The 20,110-nt window shown below is 38.8% G+C and overlaps 2 protein-coding genes across 5 annotated transcripts in view; both read right to left on the bottom strand.

The window, feature by feature from the left end:
* LOC141806184 (zinc finger MYM-type protein 4-like) overlaps positions 1-1,746 on the bottom strand; it is a 42,380-nt gene extending 40,634 nt beyond the window's left edge. For all 4 annotated transcript variants that reach the window (XM_074691490.1, XM_074691489.1, XM_074691492.1 and 1 more), the window contains exon 1: positions 1,433-1,746. In XM_074691490.1, the coding sequence (XP_074547591.1) occupies positions 1,433-1,693 (261 nt within the window). In that variant the 5' untranslated portion in view covers positions 1,694-1,746. The remainder of the gene's footprint in view (positions 1-1,432) is intronic.
* A 1,953-nt stretch (positions 1,747-3,699) lies between these two features.
* Positions 3,700-19,744, bottom strand: LOC141806958 (b(0,+)-type amino acid transporter 1). Its single transcript, XM_074692695.1, has 6 exons — positions 19,024-19,744; positions 8,880-9,013; positions 4,844-4,973; positions 4,353-4,477; positions 4,165-4,252; positions 3,700-4,063 (listed from the first exon to the last, which is right to left on the bottom strand). Exons 1-6 carry the CDS (start codon positions 19,720-19,722, stop codon positions 3,833-3,835), a joined length of 1,407 nt encoding a protein of 468 aa, XP_074548796.1. The 5' UTR covers positions 19,723-19,744; the 3' UTR covers positions 3,700-3,832.
* Between the last annotated feature and the right edge of the window lie 366 nt (positions 19,745-20,110).

The raw sequence follows: 20,110 nt of genomic DNA, 5'->3' as shown, positions 1-20,110 counted from the left end.
AAATAGACCATCTGCCTTACACAAAATCCACTACAGTAATAAAGAAACTGAATGCCCACTTCGCTCGCCAGGGCATCCCTGACATCGTCATTTCAGACAACGGCCCGCAATATTCATCCCAAGAGTTCCAGAGATTCAGCCAACTTTGGGAATTCCAGCACAAGACATCATCACCAGGCTACCCCCAGAGCAACGGCAAAGCAGAATCTGCTGTTAAGACTGCAAAGAAACTCCTGCTTAAGGCAAAAGCTGCTGGGCAAGACACATATCAAGCACTTTTAGATCACCGCAACACACCGTCACAGGCCTAGACACCAGTCTGGCACAGAGACTTCTCAGCAGTCGTACTAGAACACTACTGCCCACAAAATCAAGTCTTCTCCAGCCTAAGCTTGAACAGGCACAGCTGGGACTGAGATTCAACCAACAACGACAGTCTGCCTACTACAACAGATCAGCTAGAGACCTGGACAACCTGAGGGCAGGTGACTGTGTGAGGATACAGCCGCTCGCACCTCACACTGTTTGGAGGAAAGGTAAAGTGCTGAAGCAGGTTGATACAAGATCCTATGACATCCAGGTACACTCAGGTGGAGTTCTCAGGACAGTTCTCAGAACTGGAGACAACTCAGGCATGCTCAAGGATTCGCTCCCAGTGAGCCCATGAACATCAAGACTGAGAACCAGGAGCACCCAGTGCCTGCTCCTTCCCGTGCTGACCCTGAGAGAAATGCAGCCACTGTTACGAGTGACAGTGACACCCTGAAAACCACCAGAGCTGGTCGCACGGTAGTGAAACCACAACGCCTCACAGACTTTGTGACCTTAACATAACTGAGCAGTACTGGCTAAGTTTTCTTTCTTAGGAGAAAAAAAAAATGAAGAAGAGAGAGAGAAAAAAGGGAATCGTTTTGTTTGGATTGAAATGAACTGATTTATTATTAAGTGTTCTGAAATGTTGATCTATGTTTATACTCAAATGGTTACATACAACTTTCAAGAATATTTTCATAGCCAATGTTTGTGAAACTTCCCATAGAGTTATGTGAAGTCAGAATAGCTTGAAAAGAAATTACAACACTTTGTTTACAGGATGATTATTCTCATTTATGTTCTGTTTGTTGCTTCAGATGCTTAAGTTAAATATGGTTTATCTACATTGGTATAAAAAGAGAAAACTCTCAGAAAATAGAAAGGATGTAACAATAGGAGTTATTGTTAATGTGTATGTCCCTTAGGAACCAAAATGTTCTGTACAAGCGGTTGTATTACGGACCGATTTGAGTGAGGGACCCAGAAGAAATGGGCTGAGCTGCAACGTTGTATACACGCATGTGAAAATGTTAATAAACAATTACCCAGTTGGGTTAAAAGTATAAATTCTGTAGTTATTGGACTGAGAAAGAGGCAGAATTTAACAACCAGTGCTTACCCTTGGCTTAGGTACAGCATCCCGCTTTAGCATGTGCACATCCTTCTTGTTTGGAGGAGGGGGTCGATAGTCCTCTGGAGAAAAATGTTGACTGCAAACGCGAAGAACTGACAACATTGGTTTTGGAGTGTTGACGTCCATATTCAGAGCTACGAGCCACAGTTTTCGTAAATTCCGGTTAAATGGTATACGGTGAAACTTGTAAGGTGTCCAGGATGTTTGTTTGTTTTCGCATCCCGGGAAAGCACAAAAACGCACCATTATCTCCAACAGACTCTTCGTCCTGACAGACTACCTGCGTTTGTTTATATGTGGTAGTGTTGTGCAAATCATGAACGAATTGTTTAATACTCGAGAATCACTTTACTGACTCGAGAATCATGATTCGCCCCAAATGACTCATTTACTGACTCAGTACAAAGCTCACGGTAGCCCAGCCCCTCACTCACATCACGGGAGAATGGCTGGTACGAAGAATGGCTCAACTCACAGTGTATACAGGTCATTAACTCACCCACAGTACATACGGATCACAGTGTCACTCACAGTAAGACTCAAAGCACATACGAGTCACTAGCCAGCTCGAACGTACGCAGAATGGCTCGACTCTTGGCACATACAGGTCTCACTTACTCACTCACAGAATCACTCATACGAGTCACTCGCCAGCTTGAACGTACGTAGCATTACCGTCTGAGTCCTGGAAAGGTTCGTGAGATCATTTTCCTGAATGCCAATTTGTTGTGAGGACAATTCATTTTAAAGGAGGGTGTTTTGATGACTGCTGACACTTTATTTTTATTTCACTATTGTTAAAGCTATTTCTGTTTATTTTCACATTTGTCAAGAGGCTTTACTTTACTTTAGATTTATTGTACATAGTCATTTTTTCTAATGTTACACTGTTTGAACTTTGTAATTTTTCTCAGTTATATTTATATAATTTAATGTTATTTTATTTGTGAGTAAGAAAAATAAAAGTTTCTTTAATATATGTCGATATTTCACTCTTTTTTTTCACATTGGAGTGTATTAGTTGTCCTTTTCAGTCATTTCGCTGGTATGAATCTCTCTGAAATATACATTTCAATGCACTTTCTGGGTAACTGACTCGAGTGACTCAAAAACCCGATTCACTTTGGTGAGTGACTCATTTAAACTCGACTCAGTAAAAATAATCGAGTTTCCCATCAGTAATATCTGGCATGCCGCGCGCGCGGACTGATACACTAAGAGGCGAGCGCCTCGTAGCCAACTGTGGCTCTGCAGCGGAGGTAGCGCCGTTTTACGACACGATGAGAAGTAGAGCCTTATTTAGCGGTGTTTTTGTGTGAAAGTAACGCGCTGACAATTCTCTAAATAAAGCGTGAATGCAGACCGATATCAGATTTTTTCGGTGGGAGTCCGTTTATTTGTGTTTTTGGTCAAGTACATATGGCCCCGTCTGAGTGCAGCGGAAACCGACTGTCGAGCAGGGAGGGGGTGTTTGGTGCTCTGGGCGTCTGCTGCACAAAAACACTGCTGTAGGGGTAATTTCTGCCCTAAACCTCGTGATAGGACCCAACTTGTTCCATCACTTTAAGATCCAAAATGTAAATTCATGCTTTTTTTTCAGCTGGTCTTAAAATTTTGATTAGGTGTGTATTGCAGAAACCAGCTTCCTTCAACACCTTGCACAAACACGAGCCCCACAAACATTCGGCTCATTGGAGACATTTACTGAACATTGATCCAAATTTGTTCGCTGTCAGTCACACGGTTTTAAAAGATTTTAGTGTCCTGGAGCACAGGTATCGTTGCATCATTTTATCCTATTGCACGTACATCTCTTTAAAAAGAACACATTTATTTCAGCACAACTGTATCTCTGGGGACAAAGTGCTCTTGTTTAATAACTTCTAATTTTCACACACTCTGTAGACGTAATGTGACAGATTTCACTCTGCTCTGGAGATGAGATTTTGTCTCATTGAGGGTAAGCCGTTTCTGCCATCATCCATGTGCTTCTTGCCCCCTTCAATAAGTAAGTCAGCAAATTAAAAAGCAACATTTTCTGTGATTGGTTTTTTTTTTTTTTTTGCACAATATCTCTTATTTATTTTTGATACAGCTTTGATAAGGACTCCCTCTGGGAATGAACAGTTACAATAAACAAAATAACACGACCAAAAACATTTCATTTCATTAAGAAAAATCACATTTGCTCCTTTTCTGATGTGATACCTGAATCAAAAACCTAGTTTAATGTACAACCAGATATTGCTGGATGAAGCACTCGTCATACAGAATGTGGTTACCTGCACCCTTCTGCCGAGCTAAGGTCTGAGTGCTCAGTAGTGCTTGAAATGGGAGGTAGAACAAAGTAGTAGATTTTTTTCTCTTTTTTTTTTTTGTCTGAAATCAAAGGTTTTTCTCTGCTGGGGCCACCTCTAAAAACAGCTGCAGAAACACAGTTAGCTTGGTCAGCACTCCTGGGCAGAGCTTGTAATGGATGAAAGGCACATAGATTATGGCTCCACTGAAGATAAACAAAGCCACGTAGAGGTATTCAATCTGAGGATCGTCTATGATGGGTGCCAGCACCAGGAAGACAGCTGCAATGAGGACCAGGATGGGGAGTACAATCGGGACCTGCGGGGAGAGGAAAAGACACACACAAGCTGAGTCTGTGTATTCCTTTGTTGAAGAGGACAAATGATCGTCTTTGATGAGAGTAAATGTGTGACTCAAACCTTGTACGGCCTTGGGAGCTCTGGCTTCTTGATCTTGAGATAAATAAGTCCAGACAGGGTAATGGCGTAGAAAAACCAAGCAGTGAAGCTGACAGCAGCAAAGAAGAGGAATGTCAGACGAGTATCAACATGTACAGAGAGATGGCAGTAATATGAGATAGATACATTTAGACAGGCTTGTCTTTTACCTGAAGTAGTTAACTATACTTTGAAAGTCTCCTGGGATCAGTACAATGAGGGAGATGATGGTGGTGAAGATCAGGGCTGGGGATGGAGTCAGTCTGTGGACGTGAGCCATGGAGAGAATATCTGGCTACAGAACAAACACAAACACACCTCATAATGTGTATGACACAGTTTTCTTCTGTTTAATGAGTGTAATTCATAATCTTTAAGGTCTCATTGGGCAAGTTTCCACACATTTATGGGAGCATGAGGCTGTAAACCCAGTGAGGCACAGAAAAAGCCTAGAATACAACATGTAACAACGCTATTACACTGTCTAACTGTACGAGTACAGGAGCTTTCATCAAGCTTATGTGGTATTCTATTAAAAAACACCTGTCAGCGTGTACCACATCAGCATTTTTAGACCTGGTAATTTATCATCCCTGGTCTGACTTTTTGGATTTTACCTGAGAATCAACAAAGTAAAGTCATGAGGAGAAAAGCTTCTCACCATGTGTCCCTCTCTTGCAGCAACAAAACACACACGGCCACCGCTGAAGAATGTGCCGTTCAATGAACCAAAAGCAGAGAGGGCAGCAGCGATGGACATGATCCAGCCCCAGCTTCCTAACACCTTATTCCTGTAGAAGAACAAAAAGTTAGAGTCATGTACGGTGGCCTGTAGGTGTCAGACAAGCTGCAAACTGAACAACATGGCAGAAGTCAAGCCACTACATCAGTTAAAAGAGGACAGGTATCCCAAAGGACACAGAAAAGTTGTGAAAGTAATTGAAGTGGTTTTTTTTTTAATTTTAGCTTTGAAAAGTGTAGTTTGAAGAAGCCTCACATTGTGATATCCTTCATAGTACTTATATTTTTATATTTACCAGTAATTTCTCATCCTAAATTAAGCTTTATAAATCAGTGATGTCATGATGTTAAAATTATACCTATTTCTATCACAGTTGAAGTAAAACATTTTTTTACTTAATTTCACAACTTTTCTGTGTCTTCTATTGTGGCTGTGTTGTGGCATTTGCAAATTGTCTGACACCTACCACAAATTGAAAAAAAAAACAAAAAAACAAAATCCCCAATCCCTGTTCTTTTACTGCACAGAATATAAGGCACCGATTGTAAAGTTGCACACTATGGGGCGCCGTTTGTAAAGCAGCGCATGCTAAAAAAAACCCAGCAACATTTTGTCACATTTAGCTTCAAACCATGTGCAAAAAAATTATATTTATATTTAAGATTTATATTTAACATTTATATTTATATTTAAAATGTATATTAATATTTAGCATTTATATTTATATACAGCATTTACGTGTGACAAACTTTTTACAATAATTCTAAGACGACAAATGTTGCTCTAAATGTCATAAAAGGTCACTAGAAAAAATTATACCCGTTTTTTTGCACATTGTTTGAAGCTAAATGTGACAAAATGTTGCTGTTTTTTTTTAGCATGCGCTGCTTTACAAACGGCGCCCCATAGCACACACTGCAAATAACAACAACATTTCTCCACAATTAGCTCTAAAACATCACTTCTTCTGCAGATTTAGAGAAATATTTGTGAAATATATTTGGCAAATAGTATGTACAATGGTTAAATGTTTTATTTAAATGTTAAATGTGATACCTAAATGATGAATGCTATTTATAAATGTTATAAATGAAAGTCCTGATTCTAAATATTTAGCTACGTTTCTAAATTTTTATTTTTCAATCAAAATATTTAGCGAATACTAAATATTTATCAAAGATTTATAAATCTTAAGCAAAGATTTCAAAATATTTACTATGGTTTCTAAATGTTAAGTCAAGATTTCTAAAGAGGGATTATCGGTCTACGTCATCTTGACCGCAGAAGCAGCGTTGAGCTCCATTCATTCAGATGAGTCATCGTCTTTTTTGAAACACTAAATTCAACCTGTTAGCAGCATAAAAATGTACAGTTGTTCTCTAGTTAGTTTTCAGAAACAATACTGCACAACAGAGGTAACGTCTGTCAAGTTTTGACCATTACAGAGCAACCAGTGTTTCAGAGTTGATAGCGACCATGCTAACCGGTGACTCTGCCACAGTAGCAGTGAACCACACGGTCTATGTGATTAACGCCGAGAGTCACCAGGAAACAGGGTCACACTTTACACTGATACACCAGTGATGTCTGCGGGTGAATAATTAAATTTGTCTTCTTTATCTAACCTCAGTTAACCAGGTTTGACTGCAAACAAGCAATAATAACTGCTTATACTTATAGATATATAGATTAAATATAGATTTGACTTTGCGTATGAAAAAGCTGGTTTGGGGGTAAGGTTATGACCCAAAATGGACTCAATATAGACAGTAAATAATGAGTGAACCTATATGATTAAAAGAAACGGATGTTATGACCAAAGTAAAATTACGTAATATTTTAAAATGATGAACCAGTCTATTAACCCTAAAATACACAACCATTAATATTGTCATTTGCTTCAATACTGACATAGTTTTCTGTTTTTTTGTTTTTTTTTTCATTATTACCGTCAGGCTTACCATCCGTCAAAATGCTTTTTTTGGTGGTTAACTCCCCCAAGTCGGTTGACAAACTATTATTATGCGCAGTGCTTCTGCCCTCAAGTTGTGCGCGAATCCGCCGTTGTTGATGAACAAATAATCCTGCCGGAAGTACCAAAATAAAAAGTTCGAGGAAGCGATGTAGCTGGGCATACTTTGAGAAAGTCAAACACAGTCAGCTAAATCAGCTGTTAGAAAGTAAACGTACCAAGTGCTGTGATGGCACTGTTGAAGGTCCTGTGGCCAAATCTGACATTCTTAAAATTACTTCCTTGAACTTTTATTTTTGTACTTCCAGCGGGCGGGAGTGTGGATCTGCACATTAGCTAAATACTTAGAGATCCTAGCTTTAGATTTAGAAATCATGACTTCATATTTTGAAATCTTAGCAAGTGTCTTGAAAGCTTTGCAAAAGATTTAAAAATTTTGACTAGATATTTATAAATCTTTGCAAATATTTATAAATCTTTGCTCAAGATATAGAAATGTTTGCTTACGGTTTAGAAATCTTGACTAAATATTTGGAAACCTTTGTAAATATTTAGAAGTCTTTGCTAAAGATTAATGAATCTTTGATAAACATTTAGTCTTAGGTAAATATTTGAGTGAAAACTAAGTGTTTAGAAACGTAGCTAAATATTTAGAATCAGGACGTTCATTTTTAACATTTATAGATAAAACATTCAACATTTAAATATAATATTTGGCAAACACATGTCACAAATATTTCTCTAAATCTGCAGAAAAGATGATGTTTCGGAGCTAAATGTGGAGAAATTTTAGCGTTATTTGCAGTGTGTGCAACTTTACAATCAGCGCCCCATAATGAAAAGCTGTGCACAGTCTGTTCAATGGCTTCAAGTGATGTTTCCAGAGTCACAGCTGGTATAAAACAATGCTGGCAGCAGCTAAAGATCACAATTTCTGCCACTATCTATCTACAAATCTATCTAAGACATCTGTTAATCAAGTAGGGACCTGAGTGTGATTTTCAGAAAACGCACAGAAAAATCTGGAGGACAAATCTTTCCTCAGAGGCTTTCTCACATGCAAGTAATAACACATATGCAGATCTGTACGTACATTATAATGCCAAAAGTATCAGGACACCCCTCCAAATCACTGAATTCAGCTGTTTCAACCACTTCCATGGTTACAGATTTGTATGAAGCAGCTATGGGAATAAACAGTGCTCCTACAAACATGTGTGACTTGCTTTCAGGAGCTCACAGGATTCAAGCATGGTGCCACAATAGGCTGCTGCCTGTGCAATACGTCTGTTCAGGAAATTTCCTTGCTGCTTAACATCTCACTGTCAGCTGTCAGTGGTGTTAGAACAAAGTGGAAGCCATTGGGAACAGCAACTCAGTCTTGAAGTGGCCGGCCACGTAAAATCACAGAGCAGGGTCAAAGCATGTTGAGGGGCACAGTGCACAGAAGTCACCAACTTTCTGTAGAGGCAATAACTACAGACCTCCAAACCTCATGTGACCTTCAAATTAGCTAGAGTACGGTGCGTAGAAAGCATCATGGATTGGGTTTCCACAGCCTGGCAGCATTCAAGCCTGACATCACCAAATGCGATGCAATGCGTTAGCTGCAGCGGTCACCACTGGACTCTGGACCTGATGGAACGTCTGTCCAGAAGAGTTGAAGGTATCATAGCTGCAAAGGGTGAACCAACTTTTTATTAAACCTCAGAAATTAAGAATGGGATGCTGTCAACGTTCATGTGGGTGTAAAGGCAGATGTCCTGATACTTTTGGTGATATAGAGCACAGCTCCATAGCTATGATGATGCTCAGGGACCAAACTGCAAACCCCTCAACTTAACCTGCTCTTATTATAGATCCTACATTAAACAATCATACAGTTTAGTAGATGTAGGTCTCTGATTGCATGTATGGGTGAGACAGTGTTGAGCTGTCTACAAAGCCCTGGACTTGTGGTGTAATCATCAGGTGCAGTCTTACCCCCAGGTCACTGCGACTGCAGAGGACGACATGAGCTCTTTGGGCGTCATGACTGTCAGGTAGCTCACATTCACCAGCAGGTAAAGGCCAGTCACCAGGGAAATGGCTATCAAAACGGCTCTGGGAAGATTCACCTGAAAGAAAAAGGCCACATCATTTTTGTGTTCTGGTAGAGTAACACCTATATTTATGACAGGTGCTTTCTGTAGTGACATTCGCATTAAGTATTAGGCACCGTGTTAGATGCTAAAAAGTAGAATGAAGCAAAGAAACTTGGACTGGAAGATTTCGTAACCCTCAGGGGCAATCAGGGACATTTCTACCTTTCAGGCAATTTTTAGCACAATTTTTGGCCATAATTTTGGTTGTGTCAATCCACATGGGATTAAATTTTGTAAGAAGGATTTTTTTTCATGATAAAACCTTAAATTCAAATTTCTAATATTATTTAAGGGCAACAATACACAGGGGGAAATTCACTACTTTGAGGTAAAAAGTTGGCAAATATGTCCTCTACAAAAACTGCTAAAAATCATAAAAGATTAGTATTTTTTCTACTTTTTTTCTCAAATCTTTCGATCAACTTTAGTCCTAATAAAAAACACCAAATATTTATCATTATTTATTATTATTATCATATATTATTATTGAAATTCTTTTCATTTTTACCCTTTAAATGCCCATTTTATTACACTATCACTTTTTCATAAAAAAAAGTTTTGCTTTGGTTCTTTTTCCTCTAAGGTTTTATTTTGGAGATAAAAAATAGTGAGACAAGGGACAATTTTCCTATTGTATATCTTTTTACAAAACACATTTCTTAACATTTTTAACAACTCAGAAAAAAAATAAATAATTAAAATGGGCATTTAAAGGGTTAAAACAATAATAATAATAATAATAATAATAATAATAATAATAATAATACATTAATTAATAAATAGATAAATAAATAAACAAATAAATAAATAAATATCAGGTGTTTTTGAATAGGACCGAAGGACGTAAAATCTAAGGTAAAAAGAGGCAAAAATATTTTCAAATTTTATTACATATCTTTTATTTTTAAGCCTGATTCTAAAGAAAAACTCTTTGTCATAGATTCATGAAGACTATTACATTAGAAGTGCTTTGTTTTATAATAAGTTATAACTTGTAATAAGTGTTATAATAACCTATAAAGTTCCATAGCGTTAACCTGTGTTTACTAATGTCAATGTTGCACCCGACGGTCTTGTGGAGAACAGTAAGCACCTGGAAAATGTATAACCAGTGCAGAGATCTTTATCACATGTATGTGCAACACAAGACAACACAACACAATTACCAGAAGCTCAAAACAGACGCCAACAGCAATAGCAGAATGAGCTGTTTGGCACCGATTGGCAAGATCTGGCACATTTTTTAATGGGTGCAACCCAAAGACTCAGCTCTGCACAAACATGTTTCTTACAAATGTGTCACCATTTAAAAGATTGTTATAACAAAGAAAAGATCTACTAAACACAAATTGCCCTCCTTTCTGTGCTAAATTTATTTACCCTCTGTGACCCAGCTCCACACGAAATTAAACTTTTACTGGAAATGTGCCATAAAACCTGGGATCCTTCAACTGCTGCTTGTTGCTGTATTTTTTCAACAATAGTGTGAGGTTAACACCTTTATCACTGTGAGATAAGAGCACAAGAGCAGCAGTAAAAAGTTTACTCCCTTCAAATAACACCTGTCTGTGTGTTACTTAGCATTGACACCACGGCTGAGGGAAACAGGGAGTTCGACTTTGGTCCTGAAGTAGTGAACGATCTACAGATAGGTAAACAGAGTTTAAAATCAACTCTCAATGTTATAGTTTGACACAGTATGGCTGTGATGTTTTGATTTCTCTCAGGGAAAGTTTCATTTGTCTCACCTCTGGTCTTTTGAGCTCCTCAGTGACATAGTTGAGGTTGTACCAGCCAGCATAAGACCAGAGTCCTTGATAAAAAGCCATTCCTAGAGTGCTCAGAGAGTACTGAGAGCCTTTGAATGCATTCTCAACTTTTAAATTTTCCACAAGCACACTGCTGCTCTTGATGATCTCCACTATCCCTCCAATAACAATACTAGCCAACGCCAGCACCTTGGCCACCAAGAAGATCACCTGGATTCTGATGGCAACACGGACATTCAACACGTTGACCAAAGTAACAAGCAGAATAGCTACAGCTGCAGCACACTTCACCACAACCTGAGGCGGATAGCAGTCTGGATAAAAAGGTGCTGAGACATACTCTGCAATGCTGATCGCCATAGCAGCAATGCCAAACGGCCTAACAACAAGAATAAAGGTGATGGCAGCAAAGAAGGCAGGACATGAACCGTAAATCCTCAGAATGTAGATGAAGTCCCCTCCGGACTCAGGAATGATTGTCCCGAGCTCAGTGTAGCACAGAGCTGCACACATAGCTACAACTCCTGTCAGAGCCCAGATCACCAGGCTGGCACCAGGACTTCCAATGTACCCCAGAACAAACTGTGGGGACATGAAAATACCAGATCCTATCATCGTTCCTGAAACCATTGCTACCCCGCCAATCAGCCCGATTTCCCGCCTCATCTTCAGGCCTTCAGGTTCTTTGTCAGCCATGGCTACATCGATCAGAGACAGCCAACAGATGATCAGGTAGACACAGAGACACAGAGTGTTTTTTACTCTTACAGTGGAGACACCCAAGAACGAGGGAGATAAGTAGACATAAACCTGAAGAGTGTGATCTGAGCGTGTGATAAGAAAAAATCAAACAGTAACCGACTGTGATTGCACTAAGATGACACTTGACAACTGCTTGAGTTGAACATTGACTCATCTTAAGTTGTGATCTGTATCTTTTCTTTTTATATGACAGATTAGCTACTCTGCTGCTCAAATGCCAGCCTTTCCATCCATTGAAGATGTCTGACTAATTAACCTTCTGATGCCCTTTTTCACAAAACAATAGATTACAGCTCTGACTGTAAACCACTGCAGACCTGAGGGAAAAGCAGCTCATTTTTCCCCCTGCACAATATGTACAAACCTGGACAAAATATTAAGACCATTTAAAGAATTGCAAGAATTTACATTTTGCACTGTTGGATCTTAAATGGTTATAAGAAGAGTTTCAAAATGCAAAAAGGAGAAATGGGAGTGAGACGAAAAAAGAGTAAACAACCCATTGAAAACCATCAACATGAAATAAGTGGTTCATCAGCTGATCCAAAGTTTAAGACCATGGCTCACAAAAACAAAACAAACATGTAAGAGTGATTATGCTTTGTATGCCTGATGTCAGTGTTTCCGGGAGTCTGTGTGAACGTTGCTCCAAGAGGTGAAGACGTCTTCATGGAGAATCATCCACTGCCTGGACCTGATGTCCATTTCTGTAAACGTCCCTCTCCATCCATCCCCAAATGTTCTCAATGTATAAGATTACAGTAAAGCCATCAGGACGTCAAGGTTCAGTTTTTCTCCTCAGAGAATCAAACTTTCTTCACCTTTCAGTGTCCCATGTTGCTGCTCTCTGAAAAAGTCCAAACGATGAGTTTGTGGCGTTGAAGGAGACGAGGTCTTTGAAGACGTGTTTTGTTCTTAAAGCTCTTCCCTCTCAGATGACGTCTGATGGTTATTTGGCTGCGATCGACGTCCAGTAACGAAGAGCCCATCAGATCCTTTGGCTCAGCACCAGTGAAATGTTTTTGAGTCTACCTCTGGACTTTTTGTTTCATAACCCTCAGGATCTTTGAAGAAATCCAAAATGTCTGTCTTACTGCATCCAACCTCAGCAGAGATGGCATGTTGTAAGAGGCCTTGCTGATGCAACTCGACAATCCAACTACGTTCAAAGAGAGAAAGCTGAGGTTTTGTCTTTCAAAGGCTGTGCTCTTAAACCTGTAATCTGCTGATAACCATTTTTGCTTTATTTGCTATTGCTTACTTAATTTTTTTGTCTCACACCCATTTTTTTTTTTTTTTTTTTGCATTTTGAAACTACTTAGACCATTCTTAAGATCCAACAGTGCAATTTTTTTTTTTTCTTAAAGTACATCTGCATGAGGTAGACAAGGTGTGTAACCCTTTGCTGGGAAACCAGAGTACCAGAACCTAGGCGAGCCTTTCAACTGCTGCTGACACAACTAGGGATGGGTACCGTATTAGGTACTTTTATGGGTACCGAACAAATTCTGTCAAAAGTACTGGGTACTGATTCATGTAAAATCAAAAGGTACCATGTTTAGGTATCTAAATGCATCTTTGTGACTGTGAGGGAGTGGAAGAGTAGGTGATTTTCCATGCTGGACATGAACACAGCATTACAAGTATGCATATTGAAGAATAAATATGTTTTATTATTAAACAAATTGATATTTTTTACCACAAAAACACAAAAAGTACCGAAAATTTGTACCTTTAAGTACCAGTACCAATTACCAGGTACCGGGCATCAGTACTGTATCGTTTTAGAAGTGTAAGGTACCCATCCCTAGACACAACCTACTATAGCACAGTTTATGGTATAACTGGAACCGGTTTCTTATGATTTAAAAACCACTCGTCCGGCAGACGGCAATTCATATTATTGTACCAAAAATTCATTATCTTATTACCAGTTCATTTCCAGTGAGGTGCCTTAAGGATCAGTCCTTGGACTATTACTTTTCTTTATTTACATCAATAACTGGAATCGAGTCTCAAAGAATGCATTTTCATTCTGTTTGCTGATCACCTAACTATTTTTCCCCGTGGTGACGAAGCCCATAGTTTGGTGTACGAAATGAAAAGTGAATTATGTAAAATGGACATGACCTCTAAAGCCAACAAATTCTTACTTATTGCAAAAATAAATAAATAAATAAATAAAAATTAAAATCACACATGATGTAAATTCAAATAAATTTAACACCCAAAAATACTCTACCCACTGTAGGCAGTCCCACTGTTGTACTGTTTTTATTTTTGTTTGTTGTATATCAGTATGTCTGCTTAATATTTGTTGTCATTCAACATTTCCTTTATCTATAACCCATTGCACAATACAGCATATTCTAAAACATTAATAAGTAAAGAAGGAAACTCTTACTTCTGGATGCTTTAGCTCTTCAGTTAAATAATTCAGCGTGTTCCAGCCGTCGTAGGACCACAAGCCCTGATAAAAAGCAATTCCAATTGAGCTGGCACCAACATTTGTTCCCTTAAAGGAGTTGACGAAATTTTCGTTGTGTCCCTGAAAAAGCATCACAATGCCTCCCACAATGATCACTGCTAGTGCCAGCACTTTGACCACCATGGAAACCACCTGGATGGCAGTGGCTGACCGTACGCTCAGACAGTTCACGAAGGCCACTACCAGGATGCTCGCTGCAGCCACGCATTTCACCACCAGCACTGGAGGAGTGCAGCCGTTATAAAAAGGCGCCACAATGTATTCTGCAAAGCTCAGTGCAATTGCCGTGCCACTGGCAGGTCTCATGATGATAACGAAGCCGAAGACAAACATGAAGGCCAATACTCTCCCAGCTGTCCTCAGGATGTAGATAAACTCTGCTCCAGACTCTGGTATCACAGTTCCCAGCTCAGCGTAACAAAGCCCCCCAAGCATGGCAAGCAAACCAGAGCAAAACCAAATAATGAGGCTGGCTCCAGGGCTGCCAATGGTCAACAACACATACTGGGGTGATATGAAGATCCCAGATCCTATCATAGTCCCTGCTATGAATGAAACAGCTCCAACAATCCCCACTTCTCTCTTCAAGTTGAATCCCTGTTCTTCACTCTCCATTGTTTCAGGACATCTGCGTCTTGGGAGGCATACGGCACTGGACAACGCACTGAAGTGTTGATAAGATTAACAAGTAACAAAAGACGGAGTAGACTAACTATTAACCTTTGCGTAATGTTGGGGCCGCGTCCTCTCTCTATGGTTAAATCATCCTCAACAGCCTCTGAGGCAGGGTGTGGTATGGGAGTTATTGGCTTTTCCTCTTCAGGAAAAACATGATTAATGTCTGTTTGTGTTGGTGGTAAAAGACTGTTTTATCTGGAGTTGGTGGTTGTCCTAACAGAGCGTCAAATGAACAGAAACTTCCTTCTGGTAGAATGCAATAAAAAGATATCAACAAGTCCAAAGATATGCTAAATGGGTCATTAGGCCACTCCATGTTGTTTTCCCTTGTAGATGGTTGGCTGTGAATAAGAGCCAGCCCCCTGACATCAAATCCAGCTCAACCCCAACTGCTGAATCAGCGCTGGTCCTCTCTGACCAGAAGTTTTCTTTTCCAGCACTTCAATCCAGATCTCAGATCCACGACAACTCCAGCATCAAAGTGAACTTATATTACACCTTTACTAACCCTATCTTAAAAAAAACAAAAACAATAAATAAATAAAGACAAAAAAAATAAAGACAGCAATAAATAAGATGATGGGATTTCAGTTGAATAGGTGCTTTTTTAAATTGAAAAATTACTCCGAATTGATTCAATTTAAACTGCATAATAAACTTGGATCCCAAACCCACAGGCAGGTTCAAAAACGCACTTATCTTCAAATGCCTGGCATTTACATACCGTTTGTCTAATTCAAAAGCTGTCAGATTCTTAAATTTCCGACGGTCCCTGAATGTATCACTCGTGACATCAGCAACATGCCGAAAACCGGCGGGAATGAAAAAAACAAGGATTTTTGTGAGACTGCCTCCACATTGAGTTTATTCACCTCCTCTTTAAAAATCTGCAGAAAATAAATCGTTTGCTCTAGCTCAATTCTGTAAAAAACAAATAATTCTACACTCTTAACTGCTTTAAACAAGCTCTGAATGATTGATATGTGTCCTCTATTTAAATCTAAAGAATTCTTTGAAAATTGCCTTCCACCTTCCTGGTGTCATGTTTCAGCTTGTCTGCACCAGTGAGCAACAGTTTGTGAGTTCAGAGCATGTAAAACTAAAAATACTTCACTCTTCTTTGATCCGAGACCTGAATAAAGTGTTTTGTGTATAGTTATTCACAGTTTTTATTCTTTATAGTAAATATCCAAATGCTGCCTGTCTTTTTTGAACAGTTTCTTGCATTCTGCTATAATTACCTTGCTGAGACATTGTTGAGTTACATTTGCCTTAAGCCCTGCTTCTCCTGACCTCATAGAAGTGTAGAAGTTCATATTGCAGTGAAAAATGAGTACACGTAGAATAAAAATGTGACAGAAGCACCTCAGGGTACCTAAAAGTGTATTGTATATACTCCCACTTTTTTTCTCTTTTTTTAAAATTAGAAAATAAGAAAAAATCCATTTTTGTTTCCCTTTTTTTCTATTGAATCACAGTTTTTAAATTTTGTTACAATACATACAGAAATAATTGAGTTACGTCATCCTAAAGCCATGGTTGTCCTGAATCTATCTGCACTTCACTTTACAGAGAAAAATGAGACCACAGTGAGCAAAAATACGACAGAAGCAAAAAACGCTCAGAAAGTTCTTGGGATCCAGAGGGTTAAAAACTCAAGAAAACAATCATATTTCTGGACGTTCCAGCTCTGAAGTTAAGGAACTCTCAGCTTTATCCAGACAAAGTATCTCAAGTAAGTGAGTTTTCTGGAAAATTGCAGCATTTTTAAAGGAAACAACACCACCAACATGGAAAAGCAGAAGGATTCAGAGCCATGTGCTGTGCTGTACTTAAAGTACTGTATACTTGAAGGCCAAGTCTTATCTTGATGCCCACAGAGTGTAAAGATAAGCTATGTGTCACATGCTGGCCCAGTTAGGCATGGACCAGCCCTGCCAGTACTCATTTCAAGCCTCATACTGTAACTGTCACCCAGAGTGGTTTAGTGATGCCAGCAATACAAAACAGTCGCCATTAATCCCACCTTCTTTTACAAACTACCTGAAATCAGTTGTTCTCAGTGAGACAAGGTGTGACCTGATCATTTACTTCTGCTCCTGCTTCAACTTTTAGAAAGTTTCTGTTCAGCTTGCTGTCAGCTGTGAATATAAAACTTAAGATACTGAAAAAAGAATAGTGATCTGCAGATCTGACTACACTCCAGAAAGTGAGGCCTAAATACAAGATAAAAACATTGAATTTGGTGAGAACTAACCCTAACCCTATCGAGAAACTATCTGTGTTTAAAATCTCACAATAAGAATTTTCAATCTAGACGTGTTGTCCTCGAGCGGTAACCCTTAAGTGTTAAATCTAAAAGAAAATGCTCAGTATATTAAATTTAAGCAAAAACCCACAAGTTCATACTATTTTTTATCTTAATCTTAGCACATGAATGACTAAAGTAGAAAACAAATAATGACACTAGTTTAGGAAACAAATGACACAATATTTATATATATGGAGAAAAGTATGGTTCAAGTTTTTTTTTCTGTTCTTTCAACAAAAGTGTGTTTGTGACAAAAGTATATCGTTTTTCTAATGTCATGGCACAAAGAAACGGGTCTTAGGATGTGAACGAACTGTGAGAGGAGCTGTGGTTTGATTCATATAACATCTCTTCCTAATTGTTTCTACAAGTGGTTAAAATATGTTTTAAATGCATGTTTTGTGCCTGAGTCTTAAATCAAGCCACTTGAGTGTGTTACTAAATCTTTCTAAGACTTTTGGTGAAAGAACCAGTTTATCTTATGTAACCGTTTTTTTTTTTTTTTTGTTCATAAATTATGAGATCCTTAGACTAATTCTGACAAAAAAGACATATTTATGCTCAATTGAAGATTAACCCCTAAACTACAATATAAAAAATAAGAAAATAAAGCCCTTGATACAAGTTTCAATATCTAACATTAAGAACAATTAAAATAAATATGGCCAAGTGCTTAATAATTTGTGGTGTAAAAAAGGGATCCATAAAAGTTTATGGATTAGAACTTAAATACCTTTTTTTGCCAAACAGACTGTATTAAAACAATATTGTTGATCTTGTCTTCAAGACGGTTGTAAAAGGTTCACTTGAAATAATTTTTAATCGTCACATAACAATATCACACAGCAATAAACAAAGGGGCTGAATGATTTGCTGAATCATACGCTGAAATCTAAGCAAGTTTAAGTCTAAGTTATAGTTAAAAAAAATGTCTTTTTAAACTCAATATAAGGAAAAATTCACTTGGAAAGGCTAGAAAATGTTTAAGTTTAAGATATTTTAAGACAAAAATGACACCTGAATTTCTTGTGAAAAAACAATATACAATAAAAAATTGGCAAAGGGGGTAGGAAATTGTGCTTGTTTAGTTTGTTGAAATAAGAAAGTCTTAATTTCCAGGTTTTACAGTGTAGTGAAGGTTTACTTTGTTCATTATTAGGTACACTGTGTCCAAACACAGCATCACAGCCAGGAAGCAGAACACTGAGCTGCTGGTTGACATCCCCCAAATTACGCCACACATCAACCAGAGAGAGCCACACAGATCAACTTGAGCTTCAACAACACTTTAGATCACCTTCATGCCACATAACTGCAGTAATTCAGAGAGAATTAAAAAAACAACTTTTAAATGCAGAGTTTACAAATAACATGCTTTTCAACCTTTTTATTTTTTAGATGATAAATCTTGGAAAGTATTTTCACAAGCTGAGACACTGTATTTCTGATTTACTTTGACTGTAAGGCTCAATAGTAAATACAGTTTTTACAATATTCTTATCTTTTGAGGTGTATGGTGAGCCTTTTTAATTAAAGGTACAAGCATTTCACCTTTGAAATGACTGGTCTGGTTTATTTTACTGCTGTCCTAAAATATTTTGTACATTTACAGTCTCTCTGCTCTCATCTCATAAACATTTATAACCCAAAGTTCAAAGACATTATGGTCTGTTTTTAAAACGTGATATATAAATAAAGTGGATTGGATTGGATTATGCTGGATATAGAAGGTTAAAGACGCTTTAGGTCAAATCCTCCCTTCAATCAAAGAAAGTCAGACAGTGTGAGTGTTTTCATGGTTGGTATGGGAGCCGTAAACATTAATCTGATATCTGAAGAAATCACTTTATTGTTTTAGTGTGCCTCTGGGGTGAACAATGTCATGGTCAACTTGACAAAGACTCTGTGGTTACTCAGTAACTGATTTGAAGCCATGACACTTAAAGCCAAAAAAACATCACGGCCTTTGACATACCTCTGGACGCTTCAGCTCCTCTGTAACATAATTGAGGTTGTTCCAGCCGTCATAGGACCAAAGTCCCTGGTAGAAAGCGATACCAATTGGATTGATGCCCAAGTTTGTGTTTTCAAAAGAGTTTTCAAAGTTCTCAGTGTGTCCTCTGATAAGCATGACCACACCTCCCACAATGATGACCGCCAGGGCCAGAACCTTCGCCACCATAAAGAACACTTGGACCGACATGGAGAGGCGAACATTCAGACAGTTCACGATGGCCAGGACTAAAACTGTAGCTGCAGCCACACACTTCACCACCAGCACTGGAGGCGGGCAGTCAGGGTAAAACGGGGCCACGGCATACTGAGCAAATCCCAGTGCCAGGCCGGCAACGCCAGCAGGTCTCACAAATAACACAGAGCTAAAGATTAACATGAAAGCCACGACTGGACCGGAAGTCCTGAGGATGTAGATGTACTCCCCCCCGGATTCTTTGATCACGGTCCCCAGCTCGGCATAGCAGAAAGAAATCATTATAACCAGTAGACCACAGGCTGCCCACACCACCAAGCTGGCTCCAGGGCTGCCGATGGAGTACAGCACAGTCTGTGGGGTCATGAAGATCCCAGATCCGATCATGGTCCCTCCAATGAGGGAGATGGCTCCAACCAGGCCTACTTCCCTCTTCAGGCTGAGTTTCTGAGTCTTGTCCTCCATGATCACAGAAGTTACAGAGCGTCCACCGTCTGACAAACGAGAAAACTCTATTTCATGGCCAAAGTCACACTGCAGTAACTTGGGGAGTTAATAATTATGTGGGAGGACCATTTACCTGGCTCGAAGCTGGTTTAGCTCTGGCTCTTATCTTGTTAAGGAGGATCTCCTGTGATGGCACCATGGCTGGCCATATATTTTTGGCTGAGCTCTAATAAGGTGTTAGAGTAGAGGGTGAAGACTACATGTGTTAATTTTACTCTGAAACCTTTGAAGCTACTTTTTTTCTTTTTTAATTCTGAGCCCTTTAAGTTTGTTTTTCACACTAAAGCACATTTATAACACCTTTGGAAATACAACCACTGATAAGCCACAATAAGTAAGTCTAAAA

The sequence above is a fragment of the Halichoeres trimaculatus genome, unplaced genomic scaffold, assembly GCF_033239565.1.
Source record: "Halichoeres trimaculatus isolate MK-OKI-2021-1 unplaced genomic scaffold, fHalTri1.1 fHalTri1_scaffold_17, whole genome shotgun sequence".
Lineage (NCBI taxonomy): Eukaryota > Metazoa > Chordata > Actinopteri > Labriformes > Labridae > Halichoeres > Halichoeres trimaculatus.
This window is presented reverse-complemented; position numbering and strand designations above follow the sequence as displayed.

Bases quoted from the DNA above. Each gene is read 5' to 3' on its own strand.
- LOC141806958 (XM_074692695.1), bottom strand. From the start codon at position 19,722: ATGGAGGACAAGACTCAGAAACTCAGCCTGAAGAGGGAAGTAGGCCTG. The intron at 4,478-4,843 runs GTGAGAAGCTTT...TTTGTTCTGTAG, and splicing joins CTGCAAGAGAGGGACACATG to CCAGATATTCTCTCCATGGC. The intron at 4,253-4,352 runs GTAAAAGACAAG...TGCTGCTGTCAG, and splicing joins AGTATAGTTAACTACTTCAG to CTTCACTGCTTGGTTTTTCT.